At 34.0% G+C, this 13937-nt stretch overlaps 1 protein-coding gene across 2 annotated transcripts; it reads left to right on the top strand.

Moving 5' to 3' along the window:
* The first annotated feature begins 403 nt into the window (after positions 1-403).
* On the top strand, positions 404-10389 carry LOC129873567 (uncharacterized). Of its 2 annotated transcripts, none has more exons than XM_055948685.1 (9): positions 404-995; positions 2044-2288; positions 2590-2678; positions 2760-2898; positions 5865-5939; positions 6024-6145; positions 6236-6311; positions 6749-6808; positions 9654-10389. In XM_055948685.1, exons 2-9 carry the CDS (start codon positions 2130-2132, stop codon positions 9780-9782), a joined length of 849 nt encoding a protein of 282 aa, XP_055804660.1. In that variant the 5' UTR covers positions 404-995; positions 2044-2129; the 3' UTR covers positions 9783-10389. The 2 variants fall into 2 exon arrangements, with proteins under 2 accessions (XP_055804660.1, XP_055804659.1); XM_055948684.1 differs by having other exon boundaries at positions 405-983.
* Positions 10390-13937: the final 3548 nt, after the last annotated feature.

Below are 13937 nucleotides of genomic sequence, written 5' to 3' on the forward strand. Positions count from 1 at the left end.
ACCGTCGAATTGTCAATAAAATTTTACCAATCGACAAGTAAGGTCACAATTTTTTCAAACTTAGGATGATTGTTTTGACTATTTGTGATTTTGTGAATATTGAATCTAGACCATTAATCAACCCTTTGATTAAAATTGCTCCTTCTAGAGACCCTTTCTATTTGTAACCGAAATAAATTGAAAGAAAAAGGGTGGAAATGGGTGTTAATATTTGTCTTCATCTTCTTTTTTTTCCTTCTAAATCCTTTGAAACTTTTAATCCTGATGTAGTACTTACTTCTTTCATTAGCTTTTCTTTCTTTCTTTCTATTTTTGGATTTTTTTTTTAATCCTTCACATCTTTTGAAAAATACTCCTTCCTGTCCCATTTTACATTATTAAAAGTATTTATCAATTTATAAAATTAAGATAAACGGAGTAGAAAAGTTTTATAGGACGGAATATTATCAAGAAGAAATAAAAGATGGAATTGCATTCACTCAAAAATAATGAAACAACAACCAAGAACGAGCCCACACGTAGCAGCTAACACCCAAAAAGACAACTAAGAAAAATCAGTGTACTTTAATTGATTGTATATTTCACCATTTCCCACCACACCCAATTTTTTTACATTTTCATATTCGCCCTTCTTTCTCCTTCATTGCTTCGGTTGGAGATTCCATTACAGTTCCAACAACAACAACAACAAAAAAAATAATACAAAAAAACTAAAAATATAACATCACGAAATCTACATTTTTTGTTCATCCAAATTGATTGTATCTCATGTTTTGGCTCCCCTTTCACGGGTTCTTTGCCTTTTCTTGATTTCGCTTTTGATTACTTCTTCACATTCCTTTAATACCCATTTTACATTAAAAAATATATTCTCTTTTGGCATTCTTATCGGTTTTTGTTTCTGGGTTTTGTGTATTGTGGAGGGTTGCATCCTAGGAAGGTGCATGCTGTTGATTTTCTGAAATCTGCATATTTTTTTGGGGGTAAGAAGCAATGTATGTTTTTTTTTTGATCTGCAAGCTTTCGTATGCATTGTTTATGTATCTTTTCTTTATTCCTTTTCTGGGTATTTGATTAGAGTATTGTGACTTTGGTTACTTTTATGGACCTGATCTCTTGCATTGTTCTATATTTGGGTTGTTTGACCTTTGATTTGGCAGGCATCTAAGTGGTCATAAAAATAAAGTCTTGAAATGGGTTGGTGAATAGAAACTAGTTTGCGGTTGTTTCCGGCGGTTTGGGGGTGGGGGTGTTGTGTGGAAGGAAGGTGAAATTACTGTGCTGATTCACTTTGCATATGTTATAATGCTGTGATTTTAGTTTTTTTTTTTTGGGTACAATTTGTTCTCTGATTATCTTAAGGTTTGTTGAGCTTGAACTTCTAGTTCATTTTAGTGGTATGATAGTTTGCAGTTTGTTTTTGAGTTCATATTAACAAAGGGGCTAAGGAATCGTTGGGGATAAGTAGTTTTAAGTTGTACATGATCTTAATGCGAGCTCTTTTACCTCCAGTAAGGGTTCATTGACTGGATATCCTAGGAAGGCAGCAATCAAGAAGATTGACTCCAAGAGTGAGTTCAAGTTGGATCGTGATTGTGTCATTGTGATTTTGGAGGATCGGACCCTTCAATGATTTAGGAGGAAGACAGAGGAGGGAATATAAGGCATTCAAGTGTATTAAATGATGTTTGTGGCTTATATTTTGAGCTATTCATAGTTAATTGAAATATATTTGGGATGCAGATGATTTTCTTGTCATAGCTGCCTGTATGTGATTTGATCTTTAGGATTCTTGCAGATACTCATTTTCATCTTGAAAGGTTTCAAAATTATCCTTCCAAGTCTTTGCACAATGTGCATCAAATAGATTTATTATGCTCATAGTCCTTAGGTTTCAAAATTATCCTTCCAAGTCTTTGCACAACGTGCATCAAATAGATTTATTATGCTCATAGTCCTTATTAAACAAGCATTTATTATGCTCATACTATATTAAGAAACTGCTTCATGCTAATAGATATATTTCTGAATTTTCCATTTCAGGAAGCTCTGGGATATATTGCAGTGTACATGTATAGGTGATCTTCATTGTATAAACATAGATAGTTTTTAAGAAGAGAGCTAAAGACATGACAACTGCAATCGGTAGAAAGGCAGCTCCTGCACGGAATATAGTGGCATTTAGATCTTATCAGAGCCGGGCTGAGACTCTGGTTAAAACTTATTTGTTAGCAGATCCTTTTATACCTTACACTTCTGTCTTTGCTGGCATATTTGCTTGCAAAATGGTAAGGTTTATTGATTATAAATCCTTTTATCCTTTTCATTCTTGTGACTATTGGAGAAAGGACTTCCCTTTTTTGATTAAAAGCTGAGTATATTTGATGAAGAAATTTTACATGTTCTTGGTATTCTTTCTTCATGGTAGTGAAGAAAAGAAACAAATGTAAACATTTGGGGAAATTAATAAAATATCTAACTGGTTTCACAGAAAATTATAGATCATATCCTACATAACATACTTTCATGGCTGCACAATTTTTTTTCCTGTACTACTGTTCCTTTTAAAATTCTTTTGTCTCTTCACAGGTGTATGATCTATGTCAACTGATCAGCAGTTTTTACTTTAGGACGTACACTACCCTGACAAAAATTCAAAGAATTGAGTGGAACAACCGGTAATTATTCAGCTCTATCCTTATCTTTCCCAAGGATTTAATAATTCACTTCTCATGTTTGTGAGACCTATTTTTCTGCAGTGGCATGTCAACAGTTCATGCCATTTTCATATCTGCTGTGTCCACGTATTTTGCATTCTGGTCCAATCTTTTCTCTGATCAAAATCCTGATGGCCTTTTAATAACCAGAAGTTCACCACTATCAACGTTTACATTAGGGGTAAGTAATCTTCTACTGTATATGCTGGGTAGTGTCTTGCTATATCCCTTCCGTTTTGGGTTTCCTTGAAAGGTTTTGATATTTAGGAATTTGAGATCCAGTGACATATCTCTCTGGCTGTCGAATAAAGATGGCTCTGGTATTGATACTTGTAATGCTAGTGTAGGTGGAACTTCAATTAGAAATTATTTATTAAGTATGTACTCTGGATTCGTATTTATTTCTGCTTCTTTACTAGAAATTTTAGGCTCAACTTTTCTTTTGCAAAAGGTTATTGATTGTTGTTTCCTATATGAACTTGTTTCTCTTTAGAGGAAAGGCAATTGATTTTTGAGGGGGTCAAAGGGATACAAATTTAGACTTAGCATGGGCTAGAATCCCATTGGTTCCAGCTAGCCTAGCTAAGCTAAGGTTTATTTGATTGTGTGTCTTTTATGTTTTGTCCCCCTTTGCTTCTTTTTTTATGTGCAAACCAGGTGGGGAGGGTGCTGAGAACGGTAATATGGTGACATTTCTTTTAAAGCCGTTCTCTGATTTCAACTCAAATAACTTTCCTTGAACCAAGTGTTTGATACTAAAATCTTAACCAAAGAAAAAACCAATTATGCATACTAAGATCACCTTTTGAGTTGACCATTAAAAAGATAGCAGTATTTCACATTTGAAGAACCCACATTAATGACCAAAAAAAATAAATAACCACATTGTTTTATATACATTTACTGGGTCTCATATTTATTCCCCATCCCTGTGGCCTGACCTTCCAGAACAGAACACTCCCATGTGCGCGCACACACACATTTATATATGGACACTTATAGTTGGAACATGGGGGAAGATATTTGAGACTAACTAATTAGCTTTCACAATAAACTTAATACAGTCTATTATTAACCCATTCCGAATTGTCTATTACTATTCTTTTCTGGGTCGACCAGCGACTTGTTAGAGTGAAATAATACATGAATAAATTGGTTATATGATAATACTGAAAGATTCATAAAGTACATGAAAAATGTTGGTCTCATACAGGGATACATTAGACTCACAGGATTGATTGGAAGGAATAATGAAAATAAAAACCGGTTTTTGGAGTTTAAAAGGATATGCACTGTTGCAGAATTGGAATAGAATGGACAAGATAGAGAAAAATGGATATAGATGATTCGTATGATGAACTCTATATAATTTGGGATGAGACATAGTTGATTTATTCATGGTTTGATTGCGTCATATAGAGCAATGTGAGGAGGGATTCCCAAAGGAGGTTTAGGGTTGTGGATGATAAGGAGTCTATGGTCTCTGTCTATTTCAGATGGAATAGTTGAAGAATCATATGGGATATCACTTTTAGGAGGTTAATGAAGATTGAGAAAAGGAGTAAATAGAGGAACTATTTTGGAAGCTCTAGCTAGCCTCAAGGAAGATCCAAGATTTAAGCTTTATGGGTTCAACCTTTAATATTTTAGCATTGAACTTATTGTATTCTTAATGTTATGGGTTCATATATACTATTTGTTATAAAATTTGTAATTTTTACACATAAATTTATGCTCCGACTCGAAACTACAGAGTTCAGATTAACTTGGTACTGATACTCTTAATCCACCTCTGCCTAGCCTAGAGAGGGAATACCAATGAGGATGTGATGGTATTGAAGTCTGATGGGGAAAGGAAGGAAGATGTCAGTGAAATCTTATAATTGGGTGTTATCTCGAGAGTGGGAGAGGAGGGAGGTGAGGAAGAATGTGTAAGGCATCGAAGCACCTAGGAAGGTTGTTATTTTAACCTGGTGGAAAATGCATTTTTGATGGTGGAGAGCTCAAGGAAGAGGAGGAGAAGAATTGTAGTGACTTAATGCTCCTTGTGTCAGGAAATTGGTGAAAACACCAACTAATTCCTGTTACATTTTATATTCACCACACAGTTGTGGAATTTCCCTAGTTCTTTGGCAATGTTACTTGGTAAGCACCAATGATAGCTAAAGAAACCATCATGAACCGGAGGTATCAAAATGTCAACAGAGAGAAAGAGACAGTTCTTTCTTTCTTTGGTTCCTTCCTCGGCAAGCTTGGGAGTTTCCTGATGTAAGCTACCTGGGTACAGTTTCAGAGTTTATGTAAATGCCTTATCTTCAAAGGAAGCTGCTGACTATATCTTCGTATATTTTTTAAGCTAATGTGAAATGAAAGAGACGGGAGATTTTTCTACAGTAGTGAAGGAACCGAAGTTGTATAAGATGATCTCTTTTGCCTTAAGTACTTTAGTAGTGCAAGGGGTATAAGTAGGAGCAAAAGATCTTGTTTGTTTCATGTACTATTTGGTGGGACTAGGAAATATCAGTATTATAATGAGATAGCACAAATGAGCTTTGGTTGAGTCACTCTTGCTTTTGTACATATTGTTCACACCAGCTTGGGTGTCAATGAATGCTCTTTTCTATATACAACCAAAAAAAAAGAACCATGAAATATTAAAATAGCCAAGAACTTGTCATTTTTACTTTGCTTACGTGTTTTCTGTAAATACAAACTACAAAAATGTATTGTTTCTTTTGTTTCTTTGCTATAACACTGCAACAGTATCAATCTCAAAAAAAACAAAAAAACACACTGCAACAGTATCCTGGAAAATATGTAGCTTCAGAAAAAGTCGGTTCAGAAAGTTTTTATTCCTTTAAGCTGGTATTATATGTCTTAGAGTTCCATTATGTGTCTCATTAGCTTTATTCTGTTGTATTTGCACTTTATCATTTGGTTAGTGGATTGGGCCATGTGGTCGTGGTGCATTAACTTGTTTGAATGTAATAGAGTCGATATAGCAGATATGCTGGTCAGGACTTACTAACCTAATTTGCTTTGAACTTGATTTACCTCTCTTATTTTCATATGCCAGTAAATAACTCAGATGTCAAATTCTCTTGCTAAATGGGCCATTTTAATCCTCTCACCTTGTGACTTTGTCAGGTGTCAGCTGGGTACTTTCTGTCAGACCTTGGAATGATTTGCTGGTTTTATCCTTCTTTGGGTGGATTAGAGTATGTAAGTATATATTCTCAAGTGGAAGAAACTTCATTTAGCATAGATTTATATGTAGTATGTCAAATTTTAACTTTTGAATTTCAGGTTGTCCATCATTCTCTTTCAGCAATCGCTGTAGCATACTCCATGTACACTGGAGAAGGGCAACTTTATACATTCATGGTACTCATATCTGAGGTGACAACACCCGAGATCAACATGAGATGGTAGGTGCTAAGAGGACCCGTTGGTTGAAAGTTCAGCAGCATTCATGTTGTAGCACCCTATGAACTTATCTCTTTATGGCTTTCTTTCAGGTTTCTTGATACAGCTGGATTGAAAAGATCTAGCGCATATCTGATTAATGGCGTGGTGATATTTTTTGCATGGTTGGTAAGTGATGTCTTCAATATGAACGAACTTGTTGCATGGCTTGTTACATGGATGTAGGAATGGAGATTATCCTGGGTACCCTCGATTTTAGCAAGTTTCTTTATATGCTGAAGAATCTGAATGATGTACCCTTAATCATGTCATACCTGTTTAACAGGAATATTCAAAGCAAATGAAGAGTCCATTTAACATAAGTTGCATGTCATATAGAAAGGACCGTTACACTTTGTAGTGCATTGGTTACTCCTCTCATCTAAATTTTCTAATTCTTGGCAGAGTGGGGGAGTCAGGTGAGGAATAGAGGTGATTTGTGCTGAATTGTAATGATTGCTCCTTAGAATTGATATATGGCTTGATTCCATTGTCTTTGAGACAGCTAACCATTTGATTGATTCCTATTAGTATTTGCTAAACTGAGTTCTCTTTACTGATTGCAGGTTGCAAGAATATTGCTGTTCATTTACATGTTTTACCATGTCTATTTGCACTATGATCAGGTGAATCTTCGTTTATTGCCAACTCTCTCTCTCTCTCTCTCTCTCTCTGCTCGCCAAGCTCTTCAACCTTTTCTTCTGAGGGATTAGTCTATTCTGGAATATGTTTTACTAACACTCCGAAAAATGCCCAAAGAAATTACGATAATTATTTACACTTGTTAAAGTCCAACTATTTTATTTGTTGACTTCATTAGACACAAAAACATATCAAAGTCGTGATCTTAAGAATGTTATGGCCTAAATTGTAAGACTGACAATATTATATGAGAGTGAGTTTAGGACAACACATCCATAGAATGAGTGTCGCAGAAATGCAAATGTTAAGAATGGTGTGTGATAATGCAAGATTAGAAACATTCAACAGGAGATGCAAGAAACATAGATAGACGATAAACTGAGAGATCGCTTGAGCTGGCCGTGTCTTAAGTAGACCTCCAAAAGCTTTGTCTGCAGATGTGGAACCATGACGAAGAAAGGTGTTATAAGTGGACAGGGTAGACTAAAATCCCATGGAAGGAAGTTGTATATTGTCTTATAAGATAATCTCTTGGAATCCATGCAAACTTGGGGAAAAGTAGAACATAATGGAAGCAAAAGATCCATACAAGCTATGGCCATTAGTTGGGAGGAAGACTTAGATATGGTGGTATGCTTATGTCAAGTCTTCTTTTTGGTAGGTTTCTTTTAATCCTTTTACATATTTGTGTGTCTGTAGTAATGTAGAGAACTTGTTAGGTTAGACAAAACTCAAATCATTGAATATTTGAATGAAATGGGTCCAAACTGATGTCAATTAGATCGAAATTGAGGTGGAATTATTGTTAGTTTGAATTTGAATGGCCTGTTATTTTCAGTATAGGATTTTGAAGAAAATGTTCAAAAACAAATTATATTCTTTAAAAGAATTCTCTTGTGCAGTGATTTGCCATATAACTAACTACCAACTCATTGATATGGATTTTATTATGAGTAAAGCCTCTTTCCCATCTTACAACATGTTAACATCATAGCTTTCACCAGAAAGTCTATTATTTTGAGCAATTAGGTTTTTGAACTTAGACTTAATTAATGAAAAAAGAAGCTTATTGATGCAAATTACAACAGAAAAGAATGTATTCACTTCTGCTTACAAAGAAAAGAAAAAACAACTCTAATCAGGAAATACAGATAACCTTGGTACTACTTTATCAAATAGATTCCAGAAGAGACACACTGATCTTGAAATAACCTGATGCTATACTCTAGCCATATGCGGCACTAATTAAAAGTCTCTCACCGTTGTTGGAAATTTTATCTTGTATTGCTAGAGCCTTCTTTACCCTCCAAAAGCCACAGATGTTGTGATAACAAAGTTATTGAACTTCAAGGAGTAGTACATGCCTCAACAAAAACTCCATTCTGCAAAATGCAGAAACACATAGCTCGAAATTCATTACTTCCTGTGCATAGTACCCAGAGTACGAAAAAATTCATGTAGACTGTCAATATGCAAAAGGCCATGAAATTTGAGCAAGGGAAAATTCCTCCCAGTGAGATACAAGAAGTCAAAACCCAGCGCAGAATTGTTGATATGCTTTTCTGATTGTCCCAAGGACCAATTTCTACTATTAAGACATATATGCATCTTGTGGTCATAAAGTGGACTTATTGGGATCACAAGGTAAATTAGCCTCTCTATTTTATTTTTGTCAGAAAAACTGTGAAGCCACCTTTGTGTGTTCCCTACCTGAGCTACAGAATGATGAAATGGGTGCATCATAAGCCTTGAACTCTAAACTGTGATTTAAATGTTGATGGATTGCATTATTCTTTTTTTTTTTAAACATACCTTACCAGTTCTAGTAAAACCAACAAAGTTGGCTCTTAGAAGCTTACAAATTTTAAGGTCTGCACGCTGTACAGGCGAAGTGCCTGGAAATATGAATAGTTTAAAGGTTATGCTCTTAACTAAAGTATAATTAGGAATGCATATTGTTGAATTTAGAATGCTTCCGATCCTTCAATGCCCTATTTGTTATATTACTTCTCTTTCAGAATACATGCTCTCCTTATTTTATTTGTTGTTTAGTTTTGAACAAAGTAAACACGGGGCTGCAGTTGCACCAACTATAAATAAAAAATACATTATAATGCAAGTTTGTATAACACCTAAGTTTTAAAATTGACATTATTCAGCATTAATAGAAAATAATATATGCATATTTACAAATGGAGATCAACCAAAAGTAGCAATAGGCTATCTAATCTTTATTGACAGAGAAAATTTTAAGTAAAGATACCTTTTAAGCAGTTGATATACTAGTAAAGAGACCTATATGGATCTATAGTAAATTCACATGAAGGAATTAACATTAAGTTTAACCTTGCAAGTTTAAGATTGTCCGTCTCCCCTGTTGAACTTTTGGCACGGTGCAAGCCATTTTCTTCACGTATTTTATAGATTAGACAGCATATGAGAGAAAATTTTCTGGTAAAAGTTTCTTCTTGCTGCAAAAAAGTTAATTATTGGCTGGTGAGTAATGTTGTTCTTGAAAGTGATCAATGGTTTTTATTTCTCTATTAAATATGTGACATGGATCAACATGAATATCTCTGCAACAGTATATGAGGTTTGGAAATAGAAGAGGGGATTTGGAAATAGTATAAGAGGTTCTTTTTTTTAATATTCTTTTTCTTTTCCCCTCCTCTTTCTTTTCCTTTTGCATACTTCAAGGAGTTTTAGGGTGCTTCATTTCCTTTCTCTCCAATAAGTGCAATCTATTTATCTTCTCATTCAAGATGTGCTAGTATCAAATGATTTCTACCAATTACTTACTTTTGTTTTTGAAACATTAACTGATTGCAGGTCATTCACATGCACATTTTCGGTATTCTTTTGGTTTTTGGAGTACCGTCAGCTCTTGGTGTAATGAACTTAATGTGGTTTGGCAAAATTATTAAGGGATTGAAAAAGAATCTTTCAAAAAGGCTGTGACAAGATGTCAGTTCTCAGTTTAATGCATTTTTCCCATGAACTCCTCTATAGTGTACAAATGGGTTGTAAGGTAGCTAGCTGAAAAGGGGAAGAGAGAATGGTTAAAGACGTCGGAAGAATAGATTGTAAAATCAACAGAAACCAATACATGTAACTGGATACTGGCAAAGCATGTTCAAGAAGCTCACATATTCTATATCTATTGTGAGAAGGAAAGTGGAGCAATTCAATGAGAAGCCCAACGGTAAGTAATACGAGCCCTGTATATGTGATCCGTTCAAATGATACAGTTATTTCCATGCGATAAACATCTCAGAGCCAGTAATTCCACTTGCATGTTAGCGTGTTCATAAAATTTTGTTGTTTCCTTCAACTTTAGTTTACTCATGTACGAGCCATCTTATTTTGCTTTTAATCTTTGTTTGGTGTCACGCCTTGAAGGCGTGTATAGTTTTTGATGTACTATCAGGTTTTTCATTTTCTTGTAAAGATGTAAGTGTTCAAATGTGGAGAAATATCAACTTTGTATTCTCTTGCCATATTTAATATTGCATCAAAGTTAGTATACAGATAAGAAATGATAAATGAATTATATTCTGATGGAGAAGATTGCAGTTAAATGTGTTTTAGCTAGATAATCGTTTATGAAGAATATGCAGATTATTGAAATGTTCCCAATTATTTGAAGCATTCATTGATAAGGATAGCCACAGTAAAGGAAAAAAAGCTGTAAATTTTACTCTTTTCTGGTATGGCATACATATATTATTTTATTTTTTAAAAAGAAATTTTAAAATTGGGGTGTGGAGATGGGAGAGGAGATTACATGATGGAGAATCGAACCAAATTTAGGTAGCCAACCAAGTGAATAACTAACATTCCGTGGTATGGCATGTTAAGTGAAGAAGGAAGGTGCATCTTTATTTATTTGAGCACACAATTTCTCTTCCCAAAATAAGAATTAGACCATTTCTCTATGAAAAAGAAGTGTTAATTCTCAAATCTAAATTTAATTAGTTATGCAAACGAAAAAATTAAGCTTTGTTAATTTAAATTACATAAACGCTGTAGCCTGTGTCCATTACTCAGTGGCTTGATCGAATCAAGCCTCTATAATTGAATCATAATTGATCTGGTAAATAGTTGAAGAAAATAGATAGATGGAGATAGAAAAATAGAAGATAAAGGAACTATTTCACCCTTGCAAAAATAGATTTATGAGAATTTGCGCCAATTTAGGGTATGTTTGAGTATGGAGGAAAGTATTTTCTCATATTTAGTTGGTCAAAATATTTTGAAAAATATTTTGTTTGTGAAATAAAATTACTTAAAAATAATGAATAACGAATGACTTTCCAAAGGAAGTAGAGAAAATAAGTTTTACAAATGATACTCCAAACTTATTTTTTCCTTCAAGATTTCATATAAATGCTTTTCGGATAAAATAAAATCGCTTACATATCGAACATTAAAAAATAATTTTAAAATAACACTTATTTTCAGAAAAATATATTATTTCGTACCAAACACAACCTTAAATACAATTGAGGTAGCTAAAATCCGCCGAATCTTTAATGCTTTAATAATATTATAATTTGTAGATCAAAACAAAAAAAGGTTGTTACAGATGGCATAAAATATCATCAGTAGTAATAAAGAGACAAAAATGTAATAGTATTTTATATATGTAGTTAGACAAAAACAAGTGCAGGCAGGCAGTTACATACCTTATACTATTTTGATTCTTCAATTTCCAATAGTTTCATGTCATTTTCCAATATCCCAAGTTTACGATAAGAAGCGCACCTTTTTTAATTAACAAATATTAGCAAGTACAATTCATGGGTTGTATTAAACCATATAATTGAAAGTGACTAACTCATTATTTAAACCAAATTAGTATAAAGCAGTCAAATCACTGACATTTTCCTACAAATAGAAAAAGGTATGTTGCATAGTTTATGTTATTTCCTTTTGATTCTTTTTTTTTCTTCTCTTTTTTGTGCAAAAAAATATATTTGGGAAGTGCTATCTACGTTTTCAAGTTTTTCGTATTTGCCCCCTAGCTATATCATGTCTTGGACATTTAACCCACATGTTATTCTAAAGGTTTTAGAATCGTGATTACCCTTTCATTTAAAAAAAGATGGGACGTTATTCACATTTCGTTTGATGGTCAAAGACCAAGCGATAGGACAAGTAGTTAGAATTTTAAAGATTTTTTGAGAAAAAATAGATTTATGATGTTGACAGATTCACTACTTATAGGACGTTGTAATGTAATTTTCTTTTTTGTATATCGTTTCACACCGAGAAGAGGAAAATGTACTTTCAATATCAACTAGAATGAATCCTTCAAATTAAACATGACATTTCAGACTAAAATGCTCATTTCTTTTAAGAGTATTAGAGAGATGAAAGTATATATATATATATATATATATATATATATATATATATATATTATTTTAGAGATTATGACTTAATTAGTTTTCAAACAACCAATTATATGCAAGAAAGTCAAAGAATGCTGCACCGAAAAAGTTGGCAAGAAAGCACCGTTCAAGAAAATTTGGCAGCAACTTTTTCAAAAGTTGTTGCCCCTTTTTGACAGAAAGGAAATTAACGCGTAAATATTTTTACGCATTTTCATCCTCCTATAAATAGAGGGCCTCGTGCCCTCATTTGATTCATCCCAAAAAGTGAGAGAAAGAATACAAAGAGAGTTATACACCAAGATAAATATTGTAGTCTTGAATGTCCTCTTTAGTGAGTTGTTCCTTTTACAAGAGAGGAGTGTTAATTGTTGTTTTTTTCTTGTATTTGAGAGCAGTGTACTCCCATATTTGAATAGTAAAATCCTTCTACCCCGTAGTTTTTCCTCTCTATCTGTTTGAGGGGTTTTCACGTAAAATTCTCGTGTCCAATTTATTTTCATTATTTATTATCATATCAAACTTTAGTTGTAGTACTTCCTCCCCCCAATAGTGGTATCAGAGCCTTCAGTTATTCTGTCTGTTTTATGCGAAGGTACTATTCGTGAATAGTAAATTCGGTGAATAGTACTATTCACGTAAATAGTAAATTTCGGCGACGGTACAGTTTGTCACGATTGTTCGCAAAAATATTCAAAAATAATCTAGAAGGGTGTAAAACAAATAACAATGTCGAGTACAACAAAGTTTGACGTTGAAAAATTCAATGAAACTAATTTCTCCTTGTGAAAAATGAAAATAAAAGCGATATTGAGAAAAGACAATTGCTTAGCTACAATTGAAGGTAGGCCCACAGATTTTACTGATAACAGCAAGTGGAATGACATAAACAGCAACGCAGTTGTTGATCTACACTTGACACTAGCTGATCAAGTGTTGTCTAGTGTGACTGAAAAACTGACGGCGAAGGAAATATGGGATACTCTTACAGGGTTGTATGAGGTCAAGTTTTTGCATAATAAAATCTTCTTAAAAAGAAGGTTGTATACTCTTCGAATGGCAGAGTCCATGTCAGTTACTGAACACATCAATACTTTGAATACTCTATTTTCGCAACTTACAACAATGGGTTGCAAAATAGAGGAGACTGAACGTGCGGAGCTTCTACTTCAAAGTCTATCTGACTCGTATGATCAACTCATCATCAACCTGACGAAAAATATAGACAATCTAGTTTTTGATGAAATTGCAACCGCTGTCTTAGAAGAAGAAAATCGACGCAAAAATAAGGAAGACATACAAACAAATTCGTAGCAAGCTGAAGCTTTGATGATGGTGAGAGGAAGACCAACGGAACGTGGCCCCAATGGGAGTCACAATCATGGCAGATCTCAATCAAGAAGTAATAAGAATATCAAGTGCTACAACTATGGCAAAAAAAGGCACTTCAAAAAAGATTATCGGTTCAAGAAGAAGAGTGAACACCCTGAGCCATCAAATGCTCAAGGGAATATTGCATGTACCTCGGATGATGGCGATATTTTATGTAGTGAAGCAATATCAAATAATGAAGGCAGAAAATGTGTCACTGATGTCTGGATCATGGACACAGGAACAACATGACACATAATTTCCCGAAGAGAATGGTTCCATCAATATAATCCTATCTCAGGAGGGTCTGTGTTCATGGGAGATGATCATGCTTTGGATGTTATTGGTA

The sequence above is a fragment of the Solanum dulcamara genome, chromosome 11 (assembly GCF_947179165.1).
Source record: "Solanum dulcamara chromosome 11, daSolDulc1.2, whole genome shotgun sequence".
Lineage (NCBI taxonomy): Eukaryota > Viridiplantae > Streptophyta > Magnoliopsida > Solanales > Solanaceae > Solanum > Solanum dulcamara.

Coding starts and splice junctions, on each gene's coding strand:
- LOC129873567 (XM_055948685.1), top strand. CDS start 2,130: ATGACAACTGCAATCGGTAGAAAGGCAGCTCCTGCACGGAATATAGTG. Junction 2,289..2,589: donor GCATATTTGCTTGCAAAATG/GTAAGGTTTATT, acceptor GTCTCTTCACAG/GTGTATGATCTATGTCAACT. Junction 2,899..5,864: donor TATCAACGTTTACATTAGGG/GTAAGTAATCTT, acceptor TGACTTTGTCAG/GTGTCAGCTGGGTACTTTCT.